Raw genomic sequence first — 19,101 nt, 5'->3', positions numbered from 1 at the left:
CATCTCGTCCTCTGTCGTCCCCTTCTCCTTGTGCCCTCCATCTTTCCCAACATCAGGGTCTTTTCCAGGGAGTCTTCTCTTCTCTTGAGGTGGCCAAAGTACTGGAGCCTCAGCTTCAGGATCTGTCCTTCCAGTGAGCACTCAGGGCTGATTTCCTTCAGAATGGATAGGTTTGATCTTCTTGCAGTCCACGGGACTCTCAAGAGTCTCCTCCAGCACCGTAATTCAAAAGCATCAATTCTTCGGCGATCAGCCTTCTTTATAGCCTATCTGGTATAATAAAGGATCTCTGTTCCCATCTCCCCTGCTTGCTTTCTGGGAAGGAATAAGGCTTGGCCACCTCCCCTGCCAGTCCCTTTGGCTGAAAATTATGTCCTATGGGTGGCCTGGGGCTTGGCAAACAATGACTGCCCTGTTGCATCTGGGTCCCCACTCTTTAATGCTTGGCACTGATGTCGTTCTGTGCTGAACACTGCTTCATTTTCCATTCTGAAAATGAGGAGATAATGCTCAGCAGGTTGGCATCAGAGGCCTTCAAAGAGTCCCTTACAGTAGTGTGTGTGCTTCAGCAGAAGGCCTGCTGGGTTTAGTGAAGCTGTGCCAGTGTACACATACCAAGTGGTTCTCTGGCTCATCAGCTTCCATAGATGTGAGAACGTTCATCCAACAGGAAGTTGGCTGTGCAGAATCATGTATATTTATTCAGCCTTTATTGGCATAATGTAGACAATAAATTAACATACCAAGGAACCATCCATAAACCATTGGTAATCCAGACATATTAAATACATAAAATGTCTAAAAGACACAATAGCCACCATTAAGTAAAATTAGTTTGAAATTTGACTTTAAAAATCTTGGCAAAATATTCTGAAACAATCTCAGTAGTCTTGGGAATATCAGCCCTCCATAGATGTTGTTGTTGTTTAGTCGTTTAGTCATGTCCGACTCTTCGTGACCCCTGGACCAGAGCACGCCAGGCACTCCTGTCTTCCACTGCCTCCCGCAGTTTGGTCAAACTCATGCTGGTAACCTCGAAAACACTATCCAACCATCTCGTTCTCTGTCGCCCCCTTCTCCTTGTGCCCTCCATCTTTCCCAACATCAGGGTCTTCTCCAGGGAGTCTTCTCTTCTCATGAGGTGGCCAAAGTACTGGAGTCTCAGCTTCAGGATCTGTCCTTCCAGTGAGCACTCAGGGCTGATTTCCTTCAGAATGGATAGGTTTGATCTTCTTGCAGTCCATGGGACTCTCAAGAGTCTCCTCCAGCACCGTAATTCAAAAGCATCAATAGATACTGGATTATTTGCAAGTAGATAATTTAATGTATATCTTGGCCTAAAATAATTCAGTTGATAATACTTTTACACTCAGCAGCACCTCAAGGTTGAAATCTAATCCCTTCTTGGGCTGAAACTTTGTCAGGATAAAATTTAATGGAATTGCCATTAATGGTCCCAGTTTATTGGGCACTGGAAGAGAGGCAGTGTTGGGGTAGTGGTTAGAGTTGTCAGGGTAGGACTGAGGAGACCTGGGTTCAAATCCACAGCCAGGAAACTTCGGATCTCTCATCGTAGCCCACCTCACAGGGTTGTTGTATGAGGATAAAATGGAGCAGACTGCCCTGAGGTCCTTGGAATAAAGCTGGGATATAAATGCAGCAAATCAATAAATAGTTTGCAGCAAGGAAAAAAGGATAGTGACTTCTGTTTCCTGCCTTGCAAGCCACTTGCCCAAAATTACCTTTCTGTTGCCATGGCTATTTGCATTGTTCTCTCATCAGACTCTGAGGTGACTTCCTGGTGATGCCTTATTGTCTCTTTAAGACAGTATAGTGGGCTGACCATTGGTAGGGTTTGGCATAAAATGATGAAGGGGCTCAAAGAGTGACTAATCCTGTATGTTCTGTTCCCCGCTGACCCCAGGGACCTTCAGGCCCACAAGGAGCTCCCGGACCAGCTGGAGAAGAAGGCAAGAGAGGCGGCCGTGGTGAGCCAGGAGCTGCAGGGCCCATTGGACCACCTGGAGAGAGGGTAGGTGACATCGTTTGGGGGGGGGCAAGGAACCTTCCTACATGAAGAGCAGAGGGCTGTCTTCTTTGTGAGGGGAAGCCATTGAGCCGTATGGCTCAAACCCCTGCCAATAGGCTTACTTTGGAACTTACAGTGTGCCCTGTGGTATGTCCAGCATAATGCAGAAGGTGATGGAAGAACTTTGCTTTACTGGCATCTCTGTGGCATACCAGGGGCAAGCTGCTACCTCTTGCTCAACTTTAAGCAGGTGTGGTAAGGGGGAAGGTGAGTGGTCGTTGTAATGGAGTATAGAGTAAGGTTACTAGACGTCCCTGTTTCCCGGGGACAGAACCCAGAATTACAAATCAGTCCCCTGACAAAATCTGTTGAAGTTGAAAAGTGTCCCCGGATTCATTGAAAAAAATATGGTAACCTTAGTATAGAGCTGCATTGAAGAATTGCCTGTGGGCTCAAAGGACCAGGAAAAGCTAGAGAGTGTGCCAGGAAGCCATTAGAGAGGCAGGGATCACAAGTAGCAGGGGGCAGAATCTTAGATGTGAGGAGCTGAGCACAGAATGGTGGGATGCTGCTGAGAGATGGATGAGGGACTGTCCTGGGCTCTGGGAGGTGAGGTGGAGCATGAATGAAGCTTGAAGGGCCAAGCAAGGAATGATTACACTTTGAACAATTTCTTCATTAAGATGCATGGGGGCAGGTGAGTCCTGACCCTAAAATTGCAGCGGTCCCTTGGGAACTGTAGCATAGCCACCACTGCAGTGCACAGCCCGAGACCCAGCCTGATGAAACGCCCAATGGCTTGCACAGTGGATCTCATTGTGTACCTTTTTGGTACAGAGTATACCCTCAACAGGGACGCGGGTGGTGCTGTGGGTTAATCCACAGAGCCTAGGACTTGCCGATCAGAAGGTCGGCGGTTCAAATCCCTGCGACGGGCTGAGCTCCCGTTGCTCTGTCCCAGCTCCTGCCAACCTAGCAGTTCGAAAGCACTTCAGAGTGCAAGTAGATAAATAGGTACTGCTCCGGTGGGAAGGTAAATGGCGTTTCTGCGCGCTCCTCTATTTCGCCAGAAGCGGCTTAGTCATGCTGGCCACATGACCCGGAAGCTGTACGCCACCTCCCTCGGCCAATAATGCGAGATGAGCGTCGCAACCCCAGAGTCAGCCATGACTGGACCTAATGGTCAGGGGTCCCTTTACCTTTATACCCTCAACAGTTGAGCTGGAGCCATTCACGGCTGTTTGATGAGTGAATCTCTCTAACACTCCTGTTTGTAAATGTGTGTGTTGTGTTTACACTTCACATTGACAAAGGGAACTTCCAGACTTTTGACGGTTTTGGGGGGGGTTCAGACGCATACCGACAAATTCAAGTTGCGCAATTGCAGCTGATTTGGTGCTCTTGTGCAACTCGCCTGCTTCCTCTTAAAACTGGACTTTGTGCAAGAAGGAAAGTGATAGGGAAATGTCCTGGGAAAGTGTGCCTAGTGCTCTATTGTCTCACCTACCTACAAATCTTGTGCAGACCAGGATGAATGCTCAGTGAACAGGAAGTGACCTTATTTGAAGTGGATTTTAGAGTATTAGGAATTCTGTTGCACAAACCCTCTTTACCTAGAATGGGTTACAGAAAGGTAGCCGTGTTGGTCTGCCATAGTCAAAACAAATTTTTTCCCCCTTCCAGTAGCACCTTAAAGACCAACTGCATGCACACGAAAGCTCATACCAAGAACTAACTTAGTTGGTCTTTAAGGTGCTACTGGAAGGAAAAAAAAATTTTGTTTTTACCTAGAATGGGTTATATTATATGGATACAGGACAAGCCCCTGCAGAAGCTTAGCGAATACTGCAGGACTTTGTCACCTGTCTAGTGGTTGTATAATATTGGGTCACTTGGTGGCTGTAGCACCCCTAGTAGTTCTTGTTTGTGCTGCTTCCTTGTTCTATTTGAGCCATGCCTTTTAAACTGAAGATGTCCACAGTTCCTGGTTTACTCCTTGCTATTGGCAATGCTTCCTAGTGCCCTTCCCAGCTTCCTGAACTGTTGCACTCCTTGACTTACTAGGTTATGTTATCATTGCTTTCTTGTTTTTAGGGTGCTCCTGGAAACCGTGGCTTCCCAGGTCAGGATGGATTGGCCGGTCCCAAGGTGAGCATTTGGGCCTGCTGTGCTTTCATCTGAATGAAAGGACAAATTTGGGAGGGTTAAGAGTGAATTTAGATGCCCTTTCCTGCTTCCTTTCTCTGTGTTGTATAGGGTTCTTTGACTGCTTCTTTGAAGGAGCGATGTTTTTCCCTGTGTGCTTTGCTCTAGAATAGACATAGGACACCTGTGACCCTCCAGTATTTCTGGATTACAACTCCCATCATCCCTGACTGTTATCTATGCTTGCTTGGACTGATGATAGTTGGGATTCCAGAAACATTGGTGGTGGGGCGGGACACAGGTTAAGTCAACTTTATTCTGTAACAAATGGAATTTGGAGATACTTGATAAGAAATTTTAAGCCCCTGAGTTGGGTCTCAGAGCATAAGTTTCTGTGTTTCTAGTAAAGCTTTCTTTTAAATGTTTTTGTAATCTCAAATATTATTTCATCAAAGCCATCTTGGAGCTCTATTTTTAAAATTTTATTTATTTCATAAAAATTATATACTTATGATAATAATTATAATAAATTTATTATACCCTGTCCATCTGACTGGGTTGCCCCAGTGAAAAATCATACATTAAAAACTGTCTTCAGAAAATTGTGTAATTCATCTCTTTGACATCTGATGGGATTGATTGTAGAAAAACTTCAAAGCGGTTTACGAAAATGATTAAATGATTGCTAAAAAAATTACAACTGTAATTTAAAACATACAGAAGCTTAAAACCACAGTGAAATAGATTAAAATAAATTAAAGCTCCTACAAACCTTCTAAACATCTGGGTAGATTTGTCTGAGTAAGAATGTCTTCAACGGGCACCAAAAGGAATGCATTGAAGGCACCTGGGAGACAGGGAGTTCAAAAGTTTTAGTGCTGCCACACTAAACAATCGAGTTATTACAGATGTAGTGTGGGTATTATGTGGCACTTTTACCAGTTCCGATTGAAGCAATCGAGTGGGCACATACGGGGTAAATGACTCACAGAAGTTAAATTTGAATGGTCTGCAACTAGAGCAGCCAAAGTTAATTGACTGAATCAAGATCAGCTACAGCATTGGTTTTTCCATGATATGGGCAGCCCTATTATGAAAGTGCCGATAAAGGACAGGTGTGTCTAAATTACATCTAAACTAGTTTTGAAATCAGTCATACATGCCTGCTAAAGAATTTTGGAAATGTTAGTTTGGTCTGCATTGTGTTAGTTGCGTCAGCCGCAACCCTTTCACAGAAGTTGCAAAGTTCACTGTTAAAACTGGTTTGAAAATGGTTCATCAAGTATATAGTTATAACAGAGTGGTGCATGCTCTAGTTATCTCTTGCTTGGACTACTGCAATGAGCTCTACATGGGGCTACCTTTGAAGGTGACCCGGAAACTACAACTAATCCAGAATGCGGCAGCTAGACTGGTGACTGGGAGCGGCCGCCGAGACCATATAACTCCAGTCTTGAAAGACCTACACTGGCTCTCAGTACGTTTCCGAGCACAATTCAAAGTGTTGGTGCTGACCTTTAAAGCCCTAAATGGCCTCGGTCCAGTATACCTGAAGGAGCGTCTCCACCTCCATCGTTCTGCGCAGACACTGAGGTCCAGCGCCGAGGGCCTTCTGGCAGTTCTCTCCCAGCGAGAAGCAAAGCTACAGGGAACAATGCAGGGGGCCTTCTTGGTAGTGGCACCCGCCCTGTGGAACGCCCTCCCACCAGATGTCAAAGAGAAAAATAACTACCAAACTTTTAGAAGACATCTGAAGGAAGCCCTGTTCAGGGAAGCTTTTAATGTTTAATAGGTTATTGTATTTTAGTGTTTTGTTGGAAGCCGCCCAGAGTGGCTGGGGAAACCCAGCCAGATGGGCAGGGTATAAATAAATTATTATTATTATTATTATTTATTATTTATTATTATTATTACCATTTCCAGAGATAACCATTGGATGGTAAACCATTGACCCAAGCATCACTGGGTCTAGCTTACCTGATTTCTCCGAGTTAATGCATTTCTTGCTTACTTTTTCCTGGGCAGGGTGCTCCCGGTGAACGTGGACCTCCTGGCCTTGGGGGTCCCAAAGGAGCCACTGGAGATCCCGGCCGTCCTGGAGAGCCTGGCTTGCCTGGCGCTAGGGTAAGACATTGCACACATGAGGGTTACAGTGGTTCTTGCTTCAATCGCTTTGTAAAAATCCCGCTTTGACTAGAATGTTCATTCTCAGTATAAGGTCTCCCCTTCCTGTTAACAGAGATCAGAAGTTTATATAAACAGTGTGAGAGAGCCTCAAGGCTGCGCACTTGTCGTCTGATGCCCTTCTCTGCATTCCCCATCTCAGAGAGTGGCAACATGAGAACGGGCCTTTTTTGTGGTGGCTCCCCGGTTGTGGAATGCTCTCCCCAGAGAGGCTTGCCTGGCGCCATCAGTACATATCTTTAGGCGCCAGGCAAAAACATTCCAGGCCTATGACTATTAAATAACCTATGGCCTGTGAAAGTGTGGGGGAGAGGACTGTTGTATTATATTTTAGGCTGTCTGCCAGTATCCTTTTTATTATGTTTTTATCATGGGTGTTCTGTAATGTGTTTTTAATGTTGTACACTGCCCTGGGAACTTTTGATAAAGGGCAATATATAAATGGAACAAATAATGACAAAATGTTTAAGTGTCACAAATCACTCCACCATTAACACTGGTTGGGTAGCTGTCTTTTCTGCAATTACGGGACAGTTTTTGATGTCTAAAGGAGGGCGGAGTCCTTTTGAAAAGCTTGACTTTATTCTAAAGTCTCTTGAGATTTCCTTCATTTCACGCAGGCTCTTCAGCCTTCATCACAGTACAGTGTTACCTCGGGTTACATACGCTTCAGGTTACATACGCTTCAGGTTACAGACTCTGCTAACCCAGAAATAGTGCTTCAGGTTAAGAACTTTGCTTCAGGATGAGAACAGAAATTGTGCTCCGGCAGCGCGGCAGCAGCGGGAAGCCCCATTAGCTAAAGTGGTGCTTCGGGTTAAGAACAGTTTCAGGTTAAGTACAGACCTCCAGAACGAATTAAGTACTTAACCCGAGGTACCACTGTAATAGTAACAGGAAAGAGATGCCACTACTTCTCAGCTTAATTCACATTCTGTAAAATGGGAATAATAATGACAGGCTGCAAGTAGGCTTTCCAACTCGCTTCTGTCAGGGCTCCTATACCTTTAACATACATTTGGTAGATATTCTCCAGGTGAATATTTCCTCATCACAGCACCTGCATGCTGAGAGGAACCTCACCAGTTCAATTTCTGCTTGCCACATGCCATTTACAGACTTGGAAGCCTGGCAGAAACATTGGACCGCAACTGTACTGGCCCATGAGTAAACTCTGCTAGACTTTGGGGGGGGGGAGCGCTTGATGCGTTTTGTACTCCCAACTCCCATCAGCCCCAACCAGCATCAGAGAGTATGGGAAGGTACCACATTGGCTACCCCTGCCTCTACTATCTCTTATTCTTAGGATGCCCACATTAAACTCTTTCTGCATGCAGCTGTCCATTCCCAACAGCAGATGGCAGTAACAATTTAAAGCACATTTGTACAGGGACGCGGGTGGGGCTGTGGGTTAAACCACAGAGCCTAGGACTTGCTGATCAGAAGGTCGGCGGTTCGAATCCCCACGACGGGGTGAGCTCCCGTTTCTTGGTCCCTGCTCCTGCCAACCTAGCAGTTTGCAAGTAGATAAATAGGTACTGCTCCGGTGGGAAGGTAAACGGCGTTTCCGTGCGCTGCTCTGGTTCGCCAGAAGCGGCTTAGTCATGCTGGCCACATGACCTGGAAGCTGTAAGCTGACTCCCTTGGCCAGTAAAGCGAGATGAGCGCCACAACCCCAGAGTCGGTCACGACTGGACCTAATGGTCAGGGGTCCCTTTACCTCAGGTTACATACGCTTCAGGTTACAGATGCTTCAGGTTACAGACTCCGCTAACCCAGAAATAGTACCTCGGGTTAACTTTGCTTCAGGATGAGAACAGAAATTGTGCAGCAGCGGTGCAGCAGCAGCAGGAGGAGGCCCCATTAGCTAAAGTGGTGCTTCAGGTTAAGAACAGTTTCAGGTTAAGAACAGGCCTCCGGAATGAATTAAGTATGTAACCAGAGGTACCACTGTACAATCATACCTCAGGTTAAATATGCTTCAGGCTGAGCATTTTCAAGTTACGCTCCGTGGTGACTTCCGGGTTTCGCCGCTCGCGCATGTGCAGATGCTCAAAATGACGTCACGTGCATGCACGGAAGTGGCGACCCGCGCATGCACAGTTGCATATTACATTCTACTCAGGATGTGAACGGGGCTCCGGAACGGATCCTGTTCACATCCAGAGGTACCACTGTATTTGGCATGTCTGTCTTTATTCCATAAGACTGGAAGGGTTGGAGAGCACCTAACAGCATAGCTGTCAACTTACAGATTTGAAAATAAGGGATCAGCAGCCTTGAAAATAAGGGATCAGCAGCCAAAATAAGGGACCTGTAGCCTCACCTCTTCCAGGCACTCCAGTCTTCCTGTCCTCCTGCAGTCTGGTCAAACTCATGCTGGTATCTTCGAGAACACTGTCCAACCAACTTTGTAACCAGAGGTTCAACTGAATAGAATCTGAATCACATGCACCACAAGGCCTATGCAGCCTCAACTTAAGATGGCTCCCCGGCCTGGCTTTGCACTGCAAAGTTTGCAGCAGCACGTGCAACAAAATGGCGTCCAGCATTCAAACCCCCCCTCAGCTTGCATTAACTAGCCACACACAAGGCATGAAAGCTCCACCCCCCAGTCGTTCTTAGACTTCTTATTGGGTGAGCAACACAGCCAAACAACACAGTTGGAGCCTCCCTCCTCCCTGGCCGGCAGGGAGGGAGGGAGAGGAGCTGCTTCCTTTGAAATTTAAGGGACATCATTTAAGGGACGTTTAAGGGACATCCATCAATAAGGGACAGCAGCGGGACATGGCGCTGGAATAAGGGACTGTCCCTTCATATAAGGGACACTTGACAGCTATGCCTAACAGTCTTAGAAGGAAAGAATAATCTTTTAGGATAACGTGTTGAAAGTTCCTCTTATCTGCAAAAGTAAAGAGTCCCATCACTGAGAACAATAAGAACGGGCAGTTCTGTTACCTCCTGTCACCCAGGACAGAGTACAAGTTTAGAATATCTGTGCCTGGGAGATGTTCTACCAGTGGAGCTTCTTCCCACACAGACTTGCTACTAAAGGCATTTTCTCCATCTCGTGGAGTAAGCTGAAAATCCAGTTGAGGGTGGGAAAAGCAGTGGGCATCTAGCTTGCAGCGGCACTGCTAGGAAGCCTTGAATTTCCTTGGTTTCCCAAGGCTCAGTTCGTTATACTTTAGCATGGTGTGCAGTGATGATCTCCTTCAAAACTTTATCATACTTTTGCTGCTCTCTCTCTTTGAGGAGCTCAGAGTGTCTAATATAATACTTCTAGGTAGTCTCCCATCCAAACAACTTGAAGGACTTGTTAGCTTCTAAGGTAGTACTACATCATTGACCATTTTATTCTCTGAGCCCTTTCTGGGTGCTTCAAATTCAGTTTAAAAGTGGTATGTTTCAGATTTATTAAATTTAGATTAGGAATATCCTTTGAGGAGACTTTATCATGGCCTAAGCCTCTTTTGTTTCTCTGGCCTGGGTTGAGCCTTTGACCACAGCAAAGGTGTTATAGCTGTCCCAAAGAAAGTAAATTAAGGTTGTGTTCAACTTTTACCTATTGAAATTAATGGACTTAGTTTAGTCATACTCATTAATCTAAGCGGGTTTGAGTAAAACTTAGTTGTCTGCCACCATTAGGATCTAAAATTTATTTGGCTGACGGCTCTGTTGAACCAATAGCAGAACTGATTTTTGAACCAGCATCAAAAAATAGATTAGGTGAACCATTTTGGAGATATGTGTATAAACTGTATTGTTGACTGTTCAAGGAAAGAGTTTGGGAAAAGGTCTTAATGGTTTGCCTTTTTCTTCTTGCATCTAGGGTCTCACTGGTCGCCCTGGTGATGCTGGTCCCCAAGGCAAAGTTGGCCCATCTGTAAGTATATTCCGTCATTTTCATCTTGTGTCATCCAAAATAATAGGGGTGCCGAGAGCTTTGAGAAAGGAGTGATGGATCTACTATATATTTTGGAAAATTGTTGGCTTCTTGGCTCTGCATTTAGCCACCTCTAAAGATCTTGTAACCAAATTTTGCTTGATGGTTCTTGAGATGAAGGAGCAGGCTTTTCTTGATGTTTGGATACAATTGGGCACCATTTTGAATCAAGATGATGGACGGAACTGTTCAAAACTCCACTGATTTCAAAGCCACGTAGTTTTTGTTTCGTTTCTTAGAATTCCTGAGCAATGCCAGGTAAAAGACTTCGAGTGGGTAATATGTAGATGAGGGGAACAGTGGTCGGTAGACAATTTGAGGAGATGGGATCCAGGAAGTAGGTGGGTGCTGACTTGCAGAATTATTGGGGTTCGTTTCAAAGGCAATGCATAATATGGAGTTTGCAAGAGAAGTGGATGGTGGAGTCTTAGGGATGCTCAATGGAACCTTGGATATTGTAGGGGTACAGTAGTAACACTGGAAGTCTGTGTTTGTTTATATGAGCAGCATTACTGAATGGCGAGTGGATGTTAATGCTGCAGTGGTGAGCTTTTTAAAATCAAAATCACATTTGGGAACTGGAATTATCTAAGAGCACAAAAAAGCTCTAATATGCACCAATATGCTGATTTTCCACATGGGAACAAACAGAAAAACTCACTCACTAATTTGTGACATTTTGCTTGGCATAATAAAGGCATTGCACTACAATAGATTGTGGATTTTTATTATGGGTTGATGCCTTTCCTTTTCTTTTTGACGTTCTGAAAGACATCCAGCATGTCTGGGTGAAAGTAGCACTATCATAAAGTTGGGTCCACTCTATATGGGATATATTATTTGTCTTCCCCAAGGGACGCCGGTGGCGCTGTGGGTTAAACCACAGAGTCTAGGACTTGCCGATCAGAAGGTCGGCGGTTCGAATCCCCGCGAAGGGGTGAGCTCCCGTTGCTCGGTCCCTGCTCCTGCCAACCTAGCAGCTCGAAAGCACTTCAAAGTGCAAGTAGATAAAGAGGTACCGCTCCAGCGGGAAGGTAAATGGCGTTTCCATGCGCTGCTCTGGTTCACCAGACGTGGCTTAGTCATGCTGGCCACATGACCCGGAAGCTGTACACCGGCTCTCTTGGCCAATAAAGCGAGATGAGCGCCGCAACCCCAGAGTCGGTCACGACTGGACTAATGGCCAGGGGTCCCTTTACCTTTACCTTTACTTCCCAGCGTAATTAACAAATCATTTCTGTTTCTCTCTCTCTCAATAGGGAGCCCCAGGTGAAGATGGGCGACCTGGCCCACCTGGTCCACAAGGTGCCCGTGGCCAGCCTGGTGTCATGGGTTTCCCAGGCCCGAAAGGTGCAAATGTAAGTAAATCTGCACTCAGCAACCATTGACACTGTGACCCGAGCATCGTCACCAGGGAAGATGTTTGAGGGGAAATGGTACAAGGTTGTAACATGGAATAGTTCCACTTTGTAACTAGCACAGCAGGAAAGTCACTTAGTTATTGTCCAGGCTTGTTCTGCTGGTCCCATAAAATCATATACCTATACCCAGTGCTTTTTTTCTTAAAAAAATATATTTAGGGGTACTCTCATTTTCCTACTCATATTGAAATACTGCCCCTCAATGAGGCCAAACTTAGATTCACAAAATGTTTAGGGGTATGCGTTCCCCCATGTGCCCCCCCCCAAAGCACTGCCTATACCTTGGTTATAAGGGACACGGGTGGCGCTGTGGGTTAAACCACAGAGCCTAGGACTTGCCGATCAGGAGGTCGGCGGTTTGAATCCCCGCGACGGGGTGAGCTCCCGATGCTCGGTCCCTGCTCCTGCCAACCTAGCAGTTCGAAAGCACCTCAAAGTGCAAGTAGATAAATAGGTACCGCTCCGGCGGGAGGTAAACGGCGTTTCCGTGCGCTGCTCTGGTTCGCCAGAAGTGGCTTAGTCATGCTGGGCACGTGACCCGGAAGCTGTACGCCGGCTCCCTCGGCCAAAAAAGCGAGATGAGCACCGCAACCCCAGAGTCGGCCACAACTGGACCTAATGGTCAGGGGTCCCTTTACCCTTTACCTTTATACCTTGGTTATAACAACAGAGGAGAGAGCTGGACAGGAGAAGTAGAACTGGCTCTCCTCACCAGATTGGAGGGCTCAGCTTTCTTCCAAAAGCACACCAGTAACGACTTCCGTTTTTTCTTTCCATCTAGGGTGAACCTGGTAAAGCTGGTGAGAAAGGACTTCCTGGTGCTCCTGGCCTAAGAGTAAGTGCGGTTGATTCTTGTTTCTTCCTTCCACTGCCATCTTCTCCCCACCCTGCCCTGCAATAGAGAGAAACCCAGCCTCTCTCTGCCTGACCTGAACAGGATGCCATGATTTGGTTCCCTCCACCCAGCTTATTGGGGTACAGTCCAGATGACATGGGGGTGGTGCTTTGGAATGCAGAGTGCTCACAACCAACCGCATGAAGAAGTCACTGATGGCAGATGCTTCATAAAGTACCGTGTGACACCTTAGTCCCAATTAAGGTCCCTCTCAGTTGCATACAGTCTGCTGAATGACTGTGACTTAATTTGCTGCATGGCCACAGAACGATTGAAATAAAAGGGTTTATGCTCTGGGTCTCCTAACTTCAATGCTGGTTTTGCAGAAAGCTCACCTCTGACAAACCTGATTCCAATCTAATTTTGATCAGAACTGTTACACCTATAAAGCAATCAGACTTTCAGAAATGTTAGTAAAAGAATTCAGAGCCACGAGCCCTTTAGAGGATGAGATGCAGAATGGCAGAGGGAAATTAACTTAATAATAGCTTTGTGAATGCATCTTAGAGACCTCAGAATTTAGCCATGAGTCTTCCTGGAGGCTCCCATCCCTCTTGAAAAAAAATGCACCTTCACATGCAGTTTTGATGTACCCTGTGCATTCCTGCAGCTTTTCCGTGATCGGTAGCACAGGGAGTGCACGCCAGAGACACCTAACTGCCCTCAGGGGAGGAGGAAGGATTGCACCCTAGAATCGTGCCAACCAGCAATCATTTCCTTCATAATTTCCTTCAGGCAGCTATCCTATAATCCTAGCTGCTTAGTAAGAAACTAATACAAAAAGAAAGCCCTTTCCTTCTGCCAGCTCCCTGTACTTGGGGGCAATTTTTGGTCTGTGGGAGGGGAAATTGCATTGTTCATCAAGACTTTCCGATCCTGTCTCAAATGTATCACTTTTTCTCATCAGGGTCTTCCTGGCAAAGATGGCGAGACGGGAGCAGGTGGACCGCCAGGGCCTGCTGTGAGTACGAGTGTTTTTCTCCTGGCAGGCAGGATGTTGGCTGAATCGAAATCCTGCATTTTCTTAGGCATAAGGGAGGAACTGAATATGCCCCAAAGATTCAGGTGTCTGGAGAATTTTGGTGACATTTTCTGGGGTGTTGGTGCTACCTCTTGCGTTATAACAAGGGTGGCCAACTTCCAAGAGACTGTGATCTACTCAAATAGTTCAGAGCAGTTTTAGCATTGCATTTTTCCTGTGTGGAGATAATTGGTGTGTACTTATCCTACCAACCTAGCAGTTCGAAAGCGAGATGAGCGCCGCAACCCCAGAGTCTGCCACGACTGGACCGAATGGTCAGGGGTCCCTTTACCTTTTACCTATTATGGCTAAACTGACCTGTGTGCATTTCTTCATGAGATACCCACTCTGAAGTGACAACTGTAGCACTTAATTTCAAATATATTTAGACCCGAGGCACTATCTTACTAGCCTTCCCTCTTTAACTATTGCTCTCTTTAACTATTGCTTCACTTTGCGTTTTAAATACAAGCAATAGTGCTATAACCTCCTAGTCTACCTGTCTATCTGTATTAGCGAGCCCTTTTCCTAGTTCCCTCTCCCATAGAAAAGTTGCTCCCATTGAGAACCATTTAACACATGACCAAAAAAACCACCCCAATACTTCCTTGAAAACTGAATGAAAATGGAGAGTGCACTTGACAGAGCTGTAGGCAGTTCTAGCTCTCCGACTAGTTGTTGTTGTTTTTAAAAAATAATTCTCATTTACACATTAAATCAAAAAAGGACCTAAAAGTTTAATGCATGAATCAGCTCTGAGTTTGGACTCTATGTTGGGGCTAGCATAGAAACTTGTGAACGTGCTGGAATGTGCAACTTTTCAAGGTTTAGCAGGTAAATGGAAGGGGGTCCTTTTTATGGCTGCAGTTTATTTGCTAACAGAGGAAAGTGTAGACTTAAGAAAACTTGTATGCGCTTGACTAGGTGATGTTAGATTTTTCACGTGAGAGCTATACTCTTTGCCCCAGACAACACATCCCACTGTTAGGCCTGCCCTTAACCTGTTGTTTTCCCCTCTTCTTCTTAGGGGCCAGCAGGAGAGAGAGGCGAACAGGGTGCCCCCGGACCTTCTGGATTCCAAGTAAGTAGAGAGATTCTTTTGTGCCTCTTTAAGGGCAGTGCCCACCATTGTTAATTCTGCCTGTGCTGGGGAGTGTAACTGTTTGCACAAATAACGTGAACTGAAAATGTGGAGAGAAGTTAAGGAAAGGACCGCCCGCCCCCCATCCCAAATGACTGTCTAGCTCCGTTGGAAGGATATGGCAGAGAAGCACAGTGTTGTCATAAACTCTTAACTGTCCATGAAGAATGAATCCATGTTCTCTGGTCTTCCATGCCTTAGTGGTGAGTACCTGCTAAGCAAGATGCCCAGATTCAGGTTTTCTGGCAGAGTGATCCATGAACCTGCAGGGGGTGGGTGGGTTGTTGTTGTTGTTTAGTCGTTTAGTCATGTCCGACTCTTTGTGATCCCATGGACCAGAGCACGCCAGGCACTCCTGTCCTCCACTGCCTCCCTCAGTTTGGTCAAACTCATGCTGGTAGCTTCGAGAACTCTGTCCAACCATCTCGTCCTCTGTCGTCCCCTTCTCCTTGTGCCCTCCATCTTTCCCAACATCAGGGTCTTTTCCAGGGAGTCTTCTCTTCTCATGAGGTGGCCAAAGTATTGGAGCCTCAGCTTCAGGCTCTGTCCTTCCAGTGAGCACTCAGGACTGATTTCCTTCAGAATGGAGAGGTTTGATCTTCTTGCAGTCCATGGGACTCTCAAGAGTCTCCTCCAGCCCCATAATTCAAAAGCATCGATTCCGGCGATCAGCTTTCTTTATGGTCCAGCTCTCTGTCCCAACTACTTGGGTCTCAAGCTGCACTGAGTTCCTCACACCTCCCAAGGTGCCTCACTTTAGGAGCTCCTCAAAGAGGTGTGCCTCAGTTGAGATTTGCAGGGATAGCATAGGGCTGCTTGAGATACGTTGGTCTTCCCTAAGCTGCTGTCCCCCAGATGTTGGTCATGCCAGCTGGGGATCCATCAACATCTGGAGGGCACCAGCTTGGAGAAGGTTCGTCTTGTATTAATCAGAGGTGCTTGGGTGGGCAGGGTTGGGGTATTCATTCCAATATTTTATTTCCAGTTTCTCCATTATCTGAACTGTGGAATCTGTTATCTCCTTAAACACCCTTTGCCAAAAATTTATACATATTTACACCCCCACCACATGTGAACATAATTCCCTGTTACCTAGCATCCCTTCCAACATAACACCGAATATCCTTTATTTATTTGATTTAATCTGACTGGTGTAAAATACCATCTTCAAACTAATTTATAATAATTTTCTTTTATTCTTATAGACAACATTTTCAACGTACATTTCTCCCATATTTCTCCCCAGCTTTGACTATCTATCTGCCCTGTTGTCTCCTTTTCCCACACTTCTTTTAATTGATCTTCTTGTTCCTCCATTTCTACTAATATTTTATAAATTTCACTGATTTCCCCTGTATTTTCTTCTTTATCTCCCCTTTTTATAATCTTTTTTTTTCTTCAAATTTTGTATATTCTTTGCATTTCCTCTTTTCCCTTAACCACTTCTTTGCCCATTGCTCCAGTTGTATACAGTTAAGCCAAGTTATTTTACTTCCTGTCTGATAAAAATTTAATGGCAATCATTTTGGATCACAAGACTTCCCTTCCTGCCCTGGACGCTATTGGCGTTTCTAGACTGGCACTTCCCCAAGAGTGTCATGCTAACACTATATTTCTTGTTTTCAGGGACTTCCAGGGCCCCCAGGTCCTCCGGGTGAAGGTGGAAAGCCAGGTGACCAGGTAAGTAATGAGAGAGATGGGCATTGGGGATCACCCTTGGAATAATCTGGACAGAATAAGAACTCAAGTCTGCAGAGTGTTGACTTTCTAAGCTTCAGGGTGTCCTGCTGCAAAGAGACTTCCTTCTAGTCAATAGTTTCTGTGTATATGAGGAATAAATCAGCCGCAGGTGTTTTATTCTGTGAAGCCCTCCTTGTTCCAGATAGTAATTCTTGGCAGCTGAACTGGGCAGGGAGGGTCAATATGTATTCAGTGCAGCAAGCTAGATAAACAAATGTTGTTTTGAAGCAAATGCATGCTTGGGCTCATTTAATTGTTGGCAGTAATGTTCACTGGATGTGTGGGATCAATGTGCTGGACATAGCAGAGGAAAAACTGCATGAGATCTGCAACAGAGGGCCCACTTGATCATTGAGAGTCTCTTTCGACCTCCTCTTTGCCCTTCTATTCATAGGTATTTTTAGATTATTCTCTGCAAATAATCTAAAATTAGCAACACACTATATTTAAGTATAACGGTTGAGAAGTATTTGATCCAAGGGGGAATCTTGATGGTTGTTCAGGGGACTATAGATTAGCTAACCTCTCTCCTGCCCTCTTTCCCTGCTTCTAAATAGATATGTATATCTTTCTTTCAGGGTGTTCCTGGAGAGGCTGGTGCTCCTGGTCTTGTTGGTCCCAGAGTAAGTAGCGTAAAATTAAAATCAAGAGCCTAGGGGTGGGTGAATCAGTCTAAATCCACTGTGGTTAATTCATAGATACCCACTTGACCACACAGATCTGCAGAACTGGCACTTTTACCACTGCCCCATATTATCCAAGAAATAAAATCTTTAGTGTGGCAGCAGCCATGCCATTTGAAATTAGTAAGCAGGTGTCTTCGCTCTATTCTTTTTGGTGCCTGCTAAAAACATTACGGTTCCAGTAAGCCTACCCAGGCATGTAATTTTGGCGTGTTATTTTAGTAAGCAAAATTGTTTTTAAATAATTGATTTTTTTATGTTTTAATTTATTAATGTAACTTGTTTCAATGTTTGCTTTTATTGCCATTTTGGATTGTCTTTTGTCAACCATTTAGAGGTCTGTCAGGGAACTGCCATCAGTGCCGGAGGGAGAGAGCAAGCTCCAAAGGGATCCCAGAGAGCGTCCCAGGAGTGGGAGAGGCAGCCCATCTTCTGGGGAAGGGAATCAGCGTAGCTCCAGTGGAGATGGGGGGCAGATGGGGGAATCAGCGAGGAGGTCCCATGACTCCTTGCCGGGGACAAGCGGGGAGAGGAAGAGTCCTCCACTGCCTACGTCCTCCTTGCGCAGAAGGCTTCCGCACAGGGAGAGTAGGAGGAGACTGGGCGTCAAAGAGCTTCTTTGCTGGAAGAAGTTTAAGAAACGCCCACTGGCGGATTCTGCCAGCGATTGAGTCAGCCACGGGTGAGTGGCTGTCCGGACAGGAAAGGTTCACTCAGGCAACCCAGCCAGGTGTTTGCACCGGCTTACGCACGAGCAACCCCTAGAACCATTACAAGGTCTTTAGTTTGAGTTAGTGGTGTATAAATTTAGCTAAATAATACTAATAATAAATCGTAAGTCCATTTTATTTTTGTATCAGTTGTCGCATTTTTTTTAAAAAAGTGCAAAGCGTGCATTGGTTTTTAATATAATTTTCTTCCACAAAATGGGCATTTTTGTATGCATTTTATCCTAAAATACACACTTCTGCACCCTATCAAAAATACTCATTTTTATTTGTATTTTGGTGTGTTTTTGAGCTGAAAACTCAAAATTCAGAGGACTGTGATAAATGAAGGATTCCAGGCTGCATATTAAGTATAGGGTGTTTGCTTTAAAATGAGGAAAGTACAAAATCCTCAACCATTCCCATAATCATGCCACTCTAGAACAGAGCCTTCTACTCATCCTGAGCACTAAAATGATCTTTCCTCTCTAGGGCGAGCGCGGCTTCCCAGGTGAGCGTGGATCTCCAGGCTCCCAAGGCTTGCAGGGTCCTCGTGGTCTTCCCGGCACTCCTGGGACCGATGGACCCAAGGTAGGTGGCAACTTAGAATTACTTCCTGTTCTGCAGGGCAGCCTGTACACCTTTCTCCAACCTCCCAACCCCGTGGCTGCCATACAGAAAGTATATGGACCGCCAGGTACATTATGAGCTCATTTTCTTTCAGAGAAAGAGGATAATAGGGAAATCAGCTGAGGGACCATTGGGGGGAAGATATTGGCAAGCTTCCTTGTCAGGGCGCTGCTTCTTTGAAGAGACTTTGGGTAGCGGAGTTCAGCAGAGACTAGATTAATTGAAAGACCTACACTGATTACAGTGGTACCTCGGGTTAAGAACTTAATTCGTTCTGGAGGTCCGTTCTTAACCTGAAACTGTTCTTAAGCTGAAGCACCACTTTAGCTAATGGGGCCTCCTGCTGCCGCTGCGCCACAGGAGCAAGATTTCTGTTCTCATCCTGAAGCAAAGTTCTTAACCCCAGGTACTATTTCTGGGTTAGCAGAGTCTGAGACCTGAAGCGTATGTAACCTGAAGCGTATGTAACCCGAGGTACCAGAGAAGGGAGGTGTGGGTTCAGCTCATCGATGCCATGTTGGTGAAATAATACATGATAGTGCTTCTCTCTGTAATCCTG

The 19,101-nt window shown here is 45.6% G+C and overlaps 1 protein-coding gene across 3 annotated transcripts in view; it reads left to right on the top strand.

Annotated features, from left to right (window-relative positions):
- The window catches only part of COL2A1 (collagen type II alpha 1 chain), a 96,160-nt gene that overhangs the window by 50,937 nt on the left and 26,122 nt on the right, over positions 1-19,101 (top strand). For 2 of the 3 annotated variants that reach the window (XM_053373002.1, XM_053372987.1), the window contains 11 exons: positions 1,925-2,032; positions 4,124-4,177; positions 6,200-6,298; positions 10,191-10,244; positions 11,564-11,662; positions 12,507-12,560; positions 13,528-13,581; positions 14,669-14,722; positions 16,409-16,462; positions 17,101-17,145; positions 18,405-18,503. In XM_053373002.1, the coding sequence (XP_053228977.1) occupies positions 1,925-2,032; positions 4,124-4,177; positions 6,200-6,298; positions 10,191-10,244; positions 11,564-11,662; positions 12,507-12,560; positions 13,528-13,581; positions 14,669-14,722; positions 16,409-16,462; positions 17,101-17,145; positions 18,405-18,503 (774 nt within the window). The remainder of the gene's footprint in view (positions 1-1,924; positions 2,033-4,123; positions 4,178-6,199; positions 6,299-10,190; positions 10,245-11,563; positions 11,663-12,506; positions 12,561-13,527; positions 13,582-14,668; positions 14,723-16,408; positions 16,463-17,100; positions 17,146-18,404; positions 18,504-19,101) is intronic. The other variant, XM_053372994.1, reaches the window with a different exon arrangement.

This window comes from Podarcis raffonei, chromosome 2 (assembly GCF_027172205.1).
Source record: "Podarcis raffonei isolate rPodRaf1 chromosome 2, rPodRaf1.pri, whole genome shotgun sequence".
NCBI lineage: Eukaryota > Metazoa > Chordata > Lepidosauria > Squamata > Lacertidae > Podarcis > Podarcis raffonei.
This window is presented reverse-complemented; position numbering and strand designations above follow the sequence as displayed.